Raw genomic sequence first — 14,310 nt, 5'->3', positions numbered from 1 at the left:
GGATTCCTTGTCTGCCTGCAGATTTCTAGTGCAGTATAGCTAAGTAATTTATAGAGTTCTAATTCCAGCTTAAACATTCACTAGCTTTTAATCTTGGGCAAGTTTTTAAAATTCTCTGTGCCTTAGTTTCTGTATCTCTAAAATAATGCTACTTAACCTCCTAAGTAGGCTTGAGTAGATGTATATACATGCATACATGCAGAAACACTTAAAACAAGCTTGATACATAGTAAGCGCAATACGTGCGTATACCATTATTCTTATAGCATTACTGTTATCAGTGCTATTATCTATCCCTAGTTAAGCTGGGTTATGCCTAAAAATGTACTCCAAGTAAAAGATTCTGAACACAACTGCAGAGGACTCACAGATCCCAGATCAGAGCGATCCTACCAAAGTAATTTGGTTTATAGTAAAGTGGTTCTTAACCTCTCTGTACTATGGACCTCTTTAATAGTCCAATTAACCTATGGATCTCTTCTCAGAATGTTTTTAAATATATGAAATAATACACAGGAGCACAAAATAAGCCAATTATATATTATAGTCATCAAGATATTTTTAAATTTAGTAACAAATGTGTTTTACTAATACATTAAATAACATTTTTAAGAGTAACGAGCATAAACAATATTTCAACATTATCTGCAAAAACTGTATTATATATAGAAATATTTCTCTTGTGGCATTCATTAAAATTTCAAGAATTTTCAATTCTAGATTTCAATCAGATGCTAGTGAAAATAAACAGGCAACTTTTTTTTCCTCAACCAAGTTCATGGACTTCCTCAATTCTATCTAGGAACCCAGAGTAAAAACCCCTGGTTTAGAGGAAAAGTGTAAAAAATAAATTTTGGAACCAGAGACTTATGTTCTAGAAGCCAGACTTCAGACTTTAGTCCTCACATTATTCACACCTGAATGACCTTAGACATCAAACTTCTGAGCTTGGGTCCACACGTTTAAAAATAATTCCTATACCATGAGGTTATAAAGATCAAATAATAGTTAACAAAATGCCAATAACCAGTGGGATTTTTTTTTTTACTGTTTTTAATATATATTCAGTCCCAAGTATTTAGTAACATTGTTAATTTTTTATAAAACTCATTATAAGAAAAATTTTAAACCACTTACTGATTCACAAAACAAAAAAGTGATTCACGGAAACATTGATTTTATGTAACAGTTTAGTGAGAGCCATGATTTGGCATATAGAATGACCTGTATCTAAATCTCAATTCCACTACTTTACTTTTACTAAGTTACTTAACCTCTCCACTTCAGTTTTTTCACCTGTAAAACATTGCATTGCTGTTTTAGAAACAAGAGATCTTAAACACTCAATAAATGAAGCTACTATTAAAGTTCACATTTTAACAAAGCCAAAGGAATCAATTTGGAACTCAAAACTTTATTTTGAAATTCATATCGATATAAATAGTTTCACAGGCTTTCTTTTGCCTTGCAAAACACATACACACTTAAAACCTGCAGCATTTGCACGGCATAACATTCCTAACACAAACTGGCACTGCTTAAAATCATATCTGATTTCTTATTTCTGCCTAAAGGAAAACAACAGTGAGGATACAATCGGTAAACAGAAGGGCTCAGTAATTTTAAGTCTTTTTATGACTTAGTTGGAATGTTACAATGAATGTTTATTATCAATGTTGGACATACTCTAAGGTAGCTGTGTCAATTTAAAACCCAATTTAAAGATCTCACATTTACCAGTAACACTGATTAGATTTTTAAAGTGAGAGCAAGTATTTACTTTACGCCGTAATATTACGGAATAAGATCCCTCCCTTCCTCCGAAAAAAGCCATAGACTGGCCCCAGCTCCCCGATCCATGATACGCAACCTGTAAATTCCTTCCCTCATTGAAAAGATTCTTTTTATGGGCATAGTTAACAAGTGCCGAGTTGCGAAGTTGCAGCTTTGCTGGTTTGACGTTTTCACAATGCAAGAACAATATGATCTGGAATCTACTCAAAGCATTAGCCAGGCAGTCAGCTGATGCTCACTGCACACAAGAGAAAGACAGAAATAAGAGAAATTAAAAACCTCGTATTTGTGTAAGGCAGGTATCCACTACTTTTAAAATCAAACTAGGCTACCAACAGAGTTCCTTAAAGTAATACAAGTATTTCTGTTGTTTAACAACAATACAAAAAACAATCTTCCCGCAGACTAGGTTTCTCTCATTCTTGGAATTTTCCTTGTAAAGGGCTTTCGTCGGTTCATAAAACCAACTCCTCACCCCCCCCCCCGCCCAGCCGCTGCTTGAGTAACTTTTACAAAAGGTCAAAGCGGTGCCTTTCAAGGCTTCCAAACCCTATTGGCTTCTCCTCCGTTCACAGTAACTTACTTTCCGCCCACAGAACGTTCCAGAGGCCGAGGGACTGCGACCAAACAAAATTTGGTGAGGGTTGCTAAAAAGAGGCTTTCAACTTTCTTTTCAAAACACTTCCACCGAATGCCAGCGTCGTCCCCGCGCGCCCCACATGTTGCTCGCCTCCCTCCCAGAGGGCCCCGCGAGGCCTCGCTTCACCCCCCTGCACGCGCCCACCTGATTACCCTTGTCTCCGCCCCCGCCCCTCCCCCTCCCCCTCCCTCTCCCCCTCCCCCGCCCGCTTGCCTCCTTTAGGAGGTCCATATGGGACACTTCCCCCTTCCTCTGATCCTCACCCCACACCCGACAAGCCTCGATTCTCCCCCTTCGATGTTCCCCGACGCCGACCCTCACATCCCACAGCTTCGGAAAGTGTTGTGAGAGTGCAAAGTGGAGCCGCAGGCCTGCACGGCCCAGGTGCTGTGTCAGCCTATCTGCCGGCTCCGCGGCGTGTACGGCCTGGAAAGTCACATGGCGGTGGGACCGGCCGGCGTCTGCACACTCTTGCGCCCCTCGGAGCAGGACGAGATTACCGAGTCCACTCACCTCCACGAAGAGCAACATGTCTTCCCCCTTTCGGCCCAATCCTTCTCGCCGCTGCTACTCCAACTGCACAGGCCCGAGCCCCAAACGCCAGGATAAGGACACTCGCCTGGCCCCTCCACCCGGCAGTGGACCCGGCTCCTCCCCCGCCGTCAGCCGCTGCGGCCCGACCCGCCCAGTCCCACCTCCCTTGAAACAGCAACTGTTTCCGGTTCTAAAGAACAATTGCTTCCGGGAGGAGAGACAATCTTCGGCTTGCTCAACTTTTGCATCACCTTTTCCCGCAGCAGCATGGAAAGTACTATCATCTTCCCTGGGAGGAGGAGGGAAGCGACCGGAGGAAGGCACCATTCTGTGCGACGGGGGGGGGGGGGGTGTAAAAGTCGTACTGCCTTTGATCCATTGCCAAACAGATAACTAATAATTTCGTGGTTTTCATAGCTCAAAATCTAGATCTGAGGAAGAGCCGAGTTTGTGCGAAGTGTTCTCAAGGAACGCCCAACGCTGCCGAAAAGGTGGTGGATAACAGAAAAAAAGAGAAGAAAAAAAAGCCCTAGTAGTAAATATATCCATAGCAGCTGCTGTATATTAAATGCTTACTATGTGTTTGGCATTCTAAGTATTTTACATGAATTAGTCTGAAAACAATCATGTGCAATATATACTGTTATCCCCATTTTATCAGTTACAGAAGTCCTCTAGAAGGGCAGGTTTCTCCTAGACACACCTTTAAAGAACTTTGCCCCACGTTCGCTTGGATCGGGTGCCCACATCTCTGCTTAATATAACGCTACTTAATAATACTTAGTCTGGCTAGCCTCTTCTTGGTGTTCTGCCATCAATTCAAATGAAATACAATTTTTAAAATTTCGTTGTATTTATAATTTTCTGTTAGATGATCCAAATTCCTTATCTTTAACAATACCCAGTAGGATTTATCCCTCCCTTGTCAGCCTCACTTCTATATCCCAGTTCAGACCCTCATCTTTAGAAATAATCATGTCTTGATCTTCTCCAATGGATTTTTTCTCCATTCTATTATTTCAAAAATCTTCCTAAATCGAAGGTTTCACTTTCACCAAAACTGCTGTTATTTGCTTTCAAGACCATTCTGATCCCACATGATCTACCTTACTTTAGTTCAAATGAATCTCCTTACTTTTTCACTTAGGTACCAAATTAATTCCCACATGAAATTGCTGGTATTTGTGTCTCATACTCTCCCTAATCTGATCCCCAGGAAACTCAACATTACTTCATCTCAATTAAACCAATCTCCTCACTTTTCCCCTGAAGTACAAACTCAGCACTCACCTCCAAAGCCATGGCTCAAAGGGTCTTCCCTATCTGGAATGGCTTCATTTGTCAATCAACCTTCTCTCTCCATGAGGTTTTCCCAAAGACTGTGCTCCCCACAGATCTCTTCTTCATGTCCCTTGTTAGCACTTGAATATAATATTATATCCTATCTTAAATCATTTTCCGTTTTTGTTTGTTTTCTAGTTGCATCACAAGTACCGTATCATATTCTTCAGTCTAGGATGATGGTAGCCACATAGTAGTGTCTCAACAAATGCTTGTCAAATTGAAAGGGAGGGAGAGAGATTTTAAATTTGCTTTAAAAAGTCTTCATTTCCAGTTGCTGACAAATTCCATGATGCATAAACAATATGAGAGAAAGAGAGAGCACAATAATGCTAAATTAGTTTAGTTGACAAGCATGTAGACAGCTTTGTGAATGCCTATTGGAGTAACCAATGTAAAGAAATCAAGAGAAATGAAAGTTATTTAAGCGTCTCACAATCTAATATTATCAACAAAGTACTTAAATGGATTAATTGATAATCTCAAGAAATGCCGGACAATGATGGGTATTTTAATCAAACCTCACATTTATAAAAATAAATAATTCTCCTTAATTGTCGTCCTTTCAGAAAACATGAAGTTCCTTGAATAGACTTAATTGTGATTTACAGGAAAGGGGGGAGTAATATTTTATGACTAGGGGCAGAGTGGGCCTAACAATACAAGGAAGTATTCTGGGGCTTAGAAAAGTTTCCGTAAGAAGAATCTGAAACTATAATGGATATCCAAATGTTAGACAGTTTCTGTTGAGGAACTGAGGAAGAATATACAAACTGTTAGAAAAAGAAAACTAAGTACAGCATCTGGTTTTGAGAAGTTCACCAACTAGTAGATAGAGACAAAGAATAGTTACACTTCAATGAGTTAAGTACTATAATAGAAAGTTTACAAAGTGATTTGGAAACACAGAGGAGGGAGTAACTTAGACAAAGGATTTAATTAAAGAGAAGGAAAAAGATCTAATTTGCTCTCGCTAAATATACTGGTATTTTTAAAAGACAACTACTTGGTGATCTTCTGCCTCCCTTTCTCTGTAGGCCTGAAACATATATATTGTTTAACTTTACAAGTTTACAACATGGACTCAACATAGGACTAAATTCACAATAAGTACAAATATAGGAAGTTCTTGTAGAGAACATCCAAAACTTGTATAAAATCTAAAACCTACAAAATGATACTATATACTTTATGAATACATATACCTGTAGTAAAACCATATAAATATAGACTAGACATAAATACATCCAATTCATGATTGTCATTGCCTCTAAAAAGGGTAAAGGGGAAGGAAGGAATTTGGGGAGAACACCAAAGGGGTCTTCAATTTTATCTCTAATGCTTTCTTTTATTTAAAAATATCTGAGGCACATATGACAAAAATGTTAATATTCATTCCAGGTGATAGACACATGGCTATATGTTATAGTGTGTATATATATATATATATATATATACATATATATATATATATGTATATATGCTACACGTCATTTTTTATATATTTATAAATTAAAACTTAAGCTACACAGCCAACAAAACTACCCTGTCCTTGAATTCCTCCAATCTCCTAAATCCTTTCACGTCCTCTGCAATCAAGGAAGCTGCCCAAAGTACTCCTCTTTCAGTTAGAAAGCAGCCCTAGCATTCCCTTCAATTTCTGGAGCCAACTATGGAACTTCAAAGCCTCTTCAGTCAGGTTCCTTGAAAAAACAGGTAACTAGGTAGTGCAAAGAGCATGATAATCGTTCAAAGAACACCTTCCAAGTTACAGCATGTCTAGCAAAAGTTGAAGGGCAGCTGAGGAAGTTGTAACACAAGTATTCCATTACAGGCTGAAAAATTCTTAAGTAAAACTTGAAGAAGAGAGAAGAACCGGGAGTTACATTTGATACACTGGATCTTGAATTCTAACAGCTAGATTTTAAGCTCATGTAAGCAGGGCTATTTCTTCTATTTCTTTTATCGTTCCTCTTGTCTAGTCTTTTCCCACCCACCCTCCCCCCTTCACCCTTCTACCATCACAGCATATAGAATGCCTAGTTCTCTGCATATACTAAGCACTCTTTAAATGTTTGAGTCAACAATAATGTCACAATTGGGCCTATTATGACATCACCAGGAATGGAACACCATGGTTAGCAACCAATTAGTAGCAGGGTAAATCACAACCCCTGGAAGCAGAAAAAACCTCTTCTAGCTTTTTTCTACACATTTGTTAGCATTTGCTTATATTCTGTGAAAAGAAGAAATAAAAGAAAATCACTCAACTTTTCAAAATATTTACCAAAATGCAAAATGAGACAGACGATGAATCTGAATCAGAAAATGAAGTTATGGATCCCATCATGTTCAGAATAGCCCAGTCAATGGTCTCTACACTTGAGATCCCAGACACAACACAGCAAGTCATCTCTAAGATTGAGCGAGCACAAGTCTTTCGAACCAGACAGGTAGGTAGTAAATGAGAAGTTCATAGGTTGCAACTTTTTTTAACTTTCCATGGCCAGCTACAGGTTTTTTTTTAGAACTTACATTATTTGCATGATATTTGACTGTTTTGAGGTAACATTGAGCTCAAATGACGATTTCTCCTTACTATGGGTTACAAATTCCAATTTTATGTTAATATCTTTCACTTTAATATCGGAATTAATCAAGTTTTAGAGAAATAAATCACATGTGCTACTGAGTGATTTGGACACAAAGAAAAATTAAAATCTATTGCCAATTTTGATATCTAATTTAAAATTACACAGATTTCAGGTGTACAATTCTGTATTACATCATCTATAAATCTCATTGTGTGTTCACCACCCAGAGTCAGTTCTCCTTCCATCACCATATATTTGATTGATATCTAATTTTAATCAATAGTTTTCATTTGTTCACAACTGAGTTTTTATCAAATAACTATTAATAAAAAGAAACATAGATTGTTTTGAATTCTAGTTCCTTTTGTTTCCACTGAACATTTTTTGGAAGAGGGGTTTATTGGCCAAGAGAAATACAAAGGAATTAAAAAAGAGCTTAAATAATATATCGAATAGACCCCCAAACAATTAACGCAATGCTGTACTTTAGTCTCAGATAGAATGCAACGAAATAAGTCAGGTTAACAAAATTAACTCAGAGGAAGTTCTTTGGTAGTTTCAGAAGTGCTAAATGGTTACATGTACTTTCTCATTCACCAAGTAGATTTACCGGAGTTCCAACTCCCCACAGCTAGCAACAGTAACACAGTGTTTGCTTCTAATAGCTTCAACTGAGGTGTAATTGCCATACAATAGAATGTGTATTTTTAAAGTATGTTTTAATATACATGAACTCCCGTGAAACCATCACAATCAACAATGAATTTACCCATCACCCCCAAAAGTTTTCACTCCCACACACCCCTCTTTGCCCCACCCCCACCAATCTGCTTTGTTACTATAGATTATTTTTCATTTTAAAAGAATTTTATATAAGTGGAATCATACAATATCTACTTTCTTCTGTCTTCTTTCACCCAGCATAATTATTTTGAGATTCATCCACATTCTTGCATATATACATAGTCCATTCCTTTTTATTGCTTGAGTGTTTTTCCATGGGTTGGGCATTTGGGTTATTTCAGGTTTGGGGTTATTACAAATAAAGCTGCTATGAACATTCGTGTATTTATTTGTAACTTTTGAATATATGTTTTGTTTCTTTTGGATAAACACCTGGGTTTGGAATGGCTGGGTCATGTGGCCAAATGGCTGGGTCATTTTTTAAATACACTACAAACTTTTAAAACATAAATATACTATTTTATATTCCCACAGGCAGTATATGATATTTTCAATTGCTCCACATCTTTAGCAACACTTAATATTGTCAATCTTTTTAAATTTAGCTATTCAAAAGGGTGTAGAATAGTATCTCATTATCGTTTTAATTTGGGCTTTCATAATGACTCATGATTTTGAGCATCTTTCCAAGAGCTTATTTGCACTCAGTATGTCTTCTTTGGTAGTTCATTTTGCCCATATTTTAAAAATTGAGTGGTCTGTGTTTTGAGTATTCTTATGTATTTTAAATACAACTTTATCAGATAGGTGATATGAAAAAAATTTTTCCCATTCTGTGCTTGTCTTCTTTTATTTTTTTTTCTTTTCTTTTTTTCTTTTTTCTTTTATTTTTTTACTAATAGTGTCTTTTAAAGATGAAATCCCTGAGTCCAATTTGTCAATGTTGCTTTTATGGACCATGCTTTTGATGTAGTATATAAGCAATGTTGCCTACTGCAAGGTCACAAACATATTCTCCTATGTACTTTTCTAGGAGTTTTCTACATTTAGATTTTATATTTAGGTCTATGTTTCATTTTTGTATGTGATATCAGATATAGATCGAGGGTTTTTTTAACAATTATTCTGGCTCTGTTTGTTGAAAATACTATCCTTTCTTCATTGAATTGCATTTGCACCTTTAGTGAAAAATCAGTTGACCATATATGTGTGAGTTAATGGACTCTGTAGTCTGTTCTCTTGATCTATTTGTCTACCCTTATGCCAGTACCACAGTGTCTTGATTACTGAGGTTGTATAATAATTCTTGAAATTACATAGTTTTAGTTCTCCAACTTTGTTACTTTTCAATTATGCCCAGCATCTTTTCTCACATCTTTCTTTTACCCCCTTTTCCTTCCCTTGGGCTTCTTTCTCTGGAGCGACACATTCAAACACTCATAAACCTAAAAACTGTCTTTACCCATACTGTTTTCTCCCTTTGCATTTCCACATCAAATTTAGTATCTGTCAAATTCTACCAGAAAAATAAAATAGGCTCCTGGTATCTTGATTGGGATTATGTGAAATTTATAGATAAATTTGGGGAGAATTAAAATCTTATCAATGTTGTCTTCTGACCCCTGAATATAGCATATCTCTCCGTTTAGTTAGGTCTCATTTTTCTCAGAAGTGCTTTGCAATTTTCAATGTATAGGTCTTGCATACCTTTTGTGAGATTTATCCCTAAGTATTTCGTTTTTTTATACTGTTGTTTTTAATTACCATTCTCAATGTTCACAACTAATTCATAGAAATACAATAGATTTTTGTGTATTGATCTTGTATATTGAAACCCAGTTATTCCTCATAGATTGTCTTTGTACATTCTTTGGGAGTTTCTACATATACAATCCTGTCATATGCTAACAGGCAGTTTTATTTCCTCCTTTTATAACCGTGTGCATTTAAACTTCATTCTTCACTTACTGAGTAGGCTAGGCCTTCCCATATAAAGTTGAATAGATGTGATGAGACATCCTTACTTTGTTCTTGATGTTAGAGGAAAGCATTCCGTCCTCCATCATTAAGTGTGATAGTAGCTGTATATATTTTATAATGCTTTTCATCAAGTTGGGGCAATTCCTTCTCCTAGTTTGCCAAGATTTTTCATCAGGAATAAATATTGGGGTGTATTTTTATTCAATAATTATATAGAAGTTGGGGAAAAGGAAGAAATTAAACCCAGAGAACATAGAATGAAGAAAATAATAAAAATTAAGAGCATCAATTAATAAAATAAAAAATAAAAATACAATGAAGAGACTTAAGAAAGCTAACATAAGATTCTTTGAGAAGTTTAAGTGAAAAATCTTTGGAACGGTTGACTTGGGAACAGTAATTTAGAAAGCCTCGGTAAAATGGAAAATTTTCTAGGAAAAAAAATATATATGATCGATCTTAGAATCATGTGCCTCTACCCCACAAAAACATGATATTAGGGCCTAATTCTTGGGAAACTGTAAATGTTACCTTAGAAAAGAGGTCTTTGCAGATGTGGTTAAATTAAGGAGAGTAACCTGGATTTTTCTAGGTGGGCCATAAGGCAATCACAAGTTTCCTTATAAAAGGGAGACAGAGGGAGATTTGACATATAGACAGAAGGCAATGTGAAGACAGAGCAGAGATTTGGCCTTAAAGGTTTGGAGTGTGTGGCTACAACCAAGAAATGATGACAGCCACCAGAAGCTGTAAGAAGCAAGAAATGAATTCTTCCCAAGAGCATTCAGAGGAAGTGTGGCCCTACTGACACCTTGATAGCAGCCCAGTGATCGATTTCAGACATATGGCCTCCAGAACTGTGAGAGAATAAATTCCTGGGTTTTAAAAAATATCATGTTTGTGTAAATTTGTTACAGCAGTCATAGGAAATTAACACACAAAGTGAAGGCAAGTATAAAAAGGATAATATATATTATGTTGAAGTAAGGTTTGTTCCAGGAAATATATTGTGTTATTCGCCATTTTGACAGGTTAAAGGAGAAAACCATAAGATCAACCCAATAGCTGTAAAAATAAAATGCATTTGTTAAATTTAATTCATGCATATCTTTTAGCAAACTAGGAATAGAAGGAAATATCCTTAACTTGATAAATTACAACTATGAAAAATTTATAGGAAACATCATATTTAATAGTATATTAAAATTATACCCTTTCAAATGTGGATAAAGACAGAGATTCCCACTTTAATGACTTTTAATCTCATGGTTCTGGAAATTCTAGCCAACACATTGAGACTAAAAGACACAGAAAGAATGAGGATTGGAAAGATTTGACAAATAGTTATTTGTCAAAGATATGATTACCACACACACACACACACACACACACAAAAAAAAAACAAAACACAGAAGAATCTATAAAATATTACAAATACCAAAAAGCCTAAAAGGTTACTGAATATAAGAGCAATGCAATAAATCAATTGCTTTTCTATATGCTGCCAAGAAACAGAAATGTTAAGAAAATACACCATTTATAGTATCAATAGAAATATAGGTACTGTCTTAGTCAGTTAAGGCTGCTATAACAAAGTAACATAAACTAGGTAGCTTATAAACAAAAGAAATTTATTTCTCACAGTTCTGGAGGCTGAAAATCTAAGATCAGGGTACCAGCATGGTCAAATTCTTGTGAGAGCCTTCTCACAGGTTGCAAACAAATGACTTCTTACTGTGTCCTCACGTGGTGAAAAGAATGAGGGAGTTCTCTGTAGTCTTTTTTATGAGGGCCTCACCCACGTATTAAAGGCCCCATTTCTCAATACCATTACATTGGATGTTAGAACTTCAAAATATTAATTTTGGGGGTACACAAACATTCAGTCTATAACAGGTACCTAGAAATAACAACAAAAATATGTGTAAGACATTTGTGTACAAATTATAAAATTTTATGAAGAGCAAATTATGAAATCTTATTGAAGGACTATATAAATTTAGAGATAAACCATGTTCATGGATAGAAGGACTCCATATGTTAATGATTCCCAAACCAAAATAGAGATTTCAGGTAAATTCAATCAAAATCCCAAAAGGGTAACTCATGGAGCATGACAAACTGATTCTAAAATTTAATAGAGGAGCTAAAGTCCAAGAATAGCCAAAACAATGCAGAAGAAGAACAAGGTAGGATACTATCCCTAACAGATATAAAGATTTATTCTAAAGCTATTTTAGTTAAAATATTATGGCGTTGGCACAGGGATAAATAAGGCCATGAAACAGAGAGCTCACAAATAAACTGTCATGCAATGTGATAAATGATAGAGCTGGCAGTGACTATGTAAGGGGAAATAGATAATACTCAATGAATGATGTTGGAGACAATTGGTTAAGTTTATTGCAAAAATGATTTTGGTTCTCTATCTCACACTTAAATGTGAAGGAGAATATATTTATGACCCAGGGAAGAAAAAGGCTGGTGAATTCCTTTAGATTAAAAAAGAGATCTTCTGTTGGTCAAAACATTATAGAGGGAGGAAGAAACAAGCCACAAACTGAGAAAATATATTTAACACTGTATAACAAATAAAAAAATAGTATCCAGAATACATAAAGAATTTCTATAAATCAATGAGAAAAATAACCCAAGAAGAAAATGAACAAAGGCATAAACGATCATTTCCCAGAATAAGAAACAAGTCATTGCATAGACATTTAAAAAGATGATCAACTTCATTGATTATCATAGAAATTCAAATTAAATTACAATTAGTAGTATTTCACACTACCAGATTGGCAAAAAAGTTTTTTTAAGTTTAATAATACCACATGTTGACAGAAATGTGAAGCAACAGGTATACTCATACTTTGCCATGAAAGTATAAATTGGTATGATTACTTTGGAAAACAATTTGGCATCATCTAGTAAAGTTGAAAATGCATACATCTTACAATCTTACTTTTCTAATATTAGTGATATACCCTAACAACACTACTAAGTAGAAATTTAATGTGGGCTATATATGTAACTTTAAATTTCCTGGAAACTACAATATAAAAAGTAAAAAAAACAAAAAGGTGAAATTAATTTATTTTATGTAACCCAAAATATTATCATTTCAACATTTAATCAATATAAAAGTACTGAGATATATACGTTGTTTTCATACTAAGTCTTTGAATTCCAGCACGTATTTTGCACTTACATCTCAAAGTGCATGCTAAATTTTCATTAGAAATACTCGAGCTATAGATTTCATAAAATTTACATTTGAAGTTGATTCACATACCAAGTTCTTCCAAACATACTTAAAAGTTTTCCAATAAATAAAGTGTTAGTTTTTAAATCTCAATTGGTTTGATATAAAATGTATTCCTGTCACATTGGCCTGATTACAATTGCTCAGTAGCTACTTGTGGCTTGTGGCTACCTTGTTGGACAGCACAGCTTTAGGGAGAAAACTTGCATGTGTGCACCAGGAAGCAGGATCAAAAATGTTTATGTCACCGTTTATAAAAGGACAAAACTGGAAATAAACCAATATAGGAATCGATAAGTAAACATATTTATGCAATTAAATACTAAGCACAGAGCAGTGCAACTGAGTGAACTGTAGCTATGCACTTCAGCCTGGATAAACTAAAAAAACACAATGTTGTGGAAAAAAGCAAGTCACAGAAGAATATAGAGAATGATTCAAAAGCAGGTAAAACTATACAATCTGTTGTTTAGGGGTATGTGTGTGTTTGTGTGTGTGTGCTGTAGGTGAGGCAAAACTTTACCTCTACTCATTTTAGATTTTCAGCTAGAAGTCTTTAACGAGACAGATTAATAAGAGAAAAACAGTTGATTAACATGTCCAGTGCATATCACCTAGGAAAATCCTAAACAAAGAGTAACTCAAAGGGACTTATATTAGTATCTTCAACAACAAAAATCAATAAGTTTGTGGAGAAATGACAGGACAAAGGAGAGCAGATTTAGATCTAATGGTAGCAAACTGTAAAGGTAAATACCTGGGAAGAAATGAATGGATGTTTGCAGATTCCTCTGGGGCCAATGTTTGTCTCCAGTCAAAACAATTTATATCCTGCCTTTAGGCAGAAAAGGGAGAGGGTAGAGAGAGCTTTTCCTGCATTTCCTGCTCCTAAATTGCCTTCAGTTCAAAATAATTATGTCAAGGAGGCACATTTTGGGGTGACATTCTGGCATGTCACTGTCACTGCTGTAACAAATTTCCACAACTTTCCAGTGTGTTCTCTCACAGTTCTAGAGGTCAGAAGTCTGAAATCTGTATCATTGGGCTGAAACCAGGATGTCAGCAGGGCTGCCCTGTCTCCGGACATTTGTCTTGGGGAGAATCCATTTCTTGCCTCTTCCAGCTTCCGATGGCTGCTGACTTTCCTTGGCTATGGCCACACCATTCCAGTCTTCAAGGTCAGCATCTTCAAAAATCTCTGCTTCATCTTCACATTGAGACTTCTCTGTATGTGAATAAAAGTGATTAGAACAGAATCCTGAAAGCACTTTAGACTTTCACCATTAAGTATGGTGTGCTAGCTGTCATTTTTTTGGTAAATGTTCTTTATCGGGTTGAGGAAGTTACTCTCTATTCCTAGTTTGTTACAAACTTTTTTTTAAAAATCATGAATAAATGTTGAATTTTATCAACTAGTTTTTCTGCATCTATTAAGATAATCATATGGTTTTTCTTCTTTAGTCTGTTGACATGGTAAA

At 35.7% G+C, this 14,310-nt stretch overlaps 1 protein-coding gene and 1 long non-coding RNA gene across 14 annotated transcripts in view; both read right to left on the bottom strand.

Moving 5' to 3' along the window:
- Positions 1-3,112, bottom strand: part of LARP4 (La ribonucleoprotein 4) — a 62,226-nt gene extending 59,114 nt beyond the window's left edge. For 4 of the 13 annotated variants that reach the window (XM_081059145.1, XM_081059147.1, XM_081059137.1 and 1 more), the window contains exon 1: positions 2,948-3,112. In XM_081059145.1, the coding sequence (XP_080915271.1) occupies positions 2,948-2,965 (18 nt within the window). In that variant the 5' untranslated portion in view covers positions 2,966-3,112. Of the gene's footprint in view, positions 1-1,870; positions 2,033-2,377; positions 2,594-2,947 lie in introns of those variants that run through there. The other 9 variants (XM_081059146.1, XM_081059142.1, XM_081059141.1 and 6 more) reach the window with 7 other exon arrangements.
- Positions 3,113-12,128: 9,016 nt separating this feature from the next.
- The window catches only part of LOC308502880, a 63,432-nt gene continuing 61,250 nt past the window's right edge, over positions 12,129-14,310 (bottom strand). The window contains exon 2 of the long non-coding RNA XR_013994104.1: positions 12,129-14,057. This is a non-coding gene — a long non-coding RNA (uncharacterized lncRNA). The remainder of the gene's footprint in view (positions 14,058-14,310) is intronic.

This window comes from Rhinolophus hipposideros (assembly GCF_964194185.1).
Source record: "Rhinolophus hipposideros genome assembly, chromosome: 9".
Lineage (NCBI taxonomy): Eukaryota > Metazoa > Chordata > Mammalia > Chiroptera > Rhinolophidae > Rhinolophus > Rhinolophus hipposideros.
This window is presented reverse-complemented; position numbering and strand designations above follow the sequence as displayed.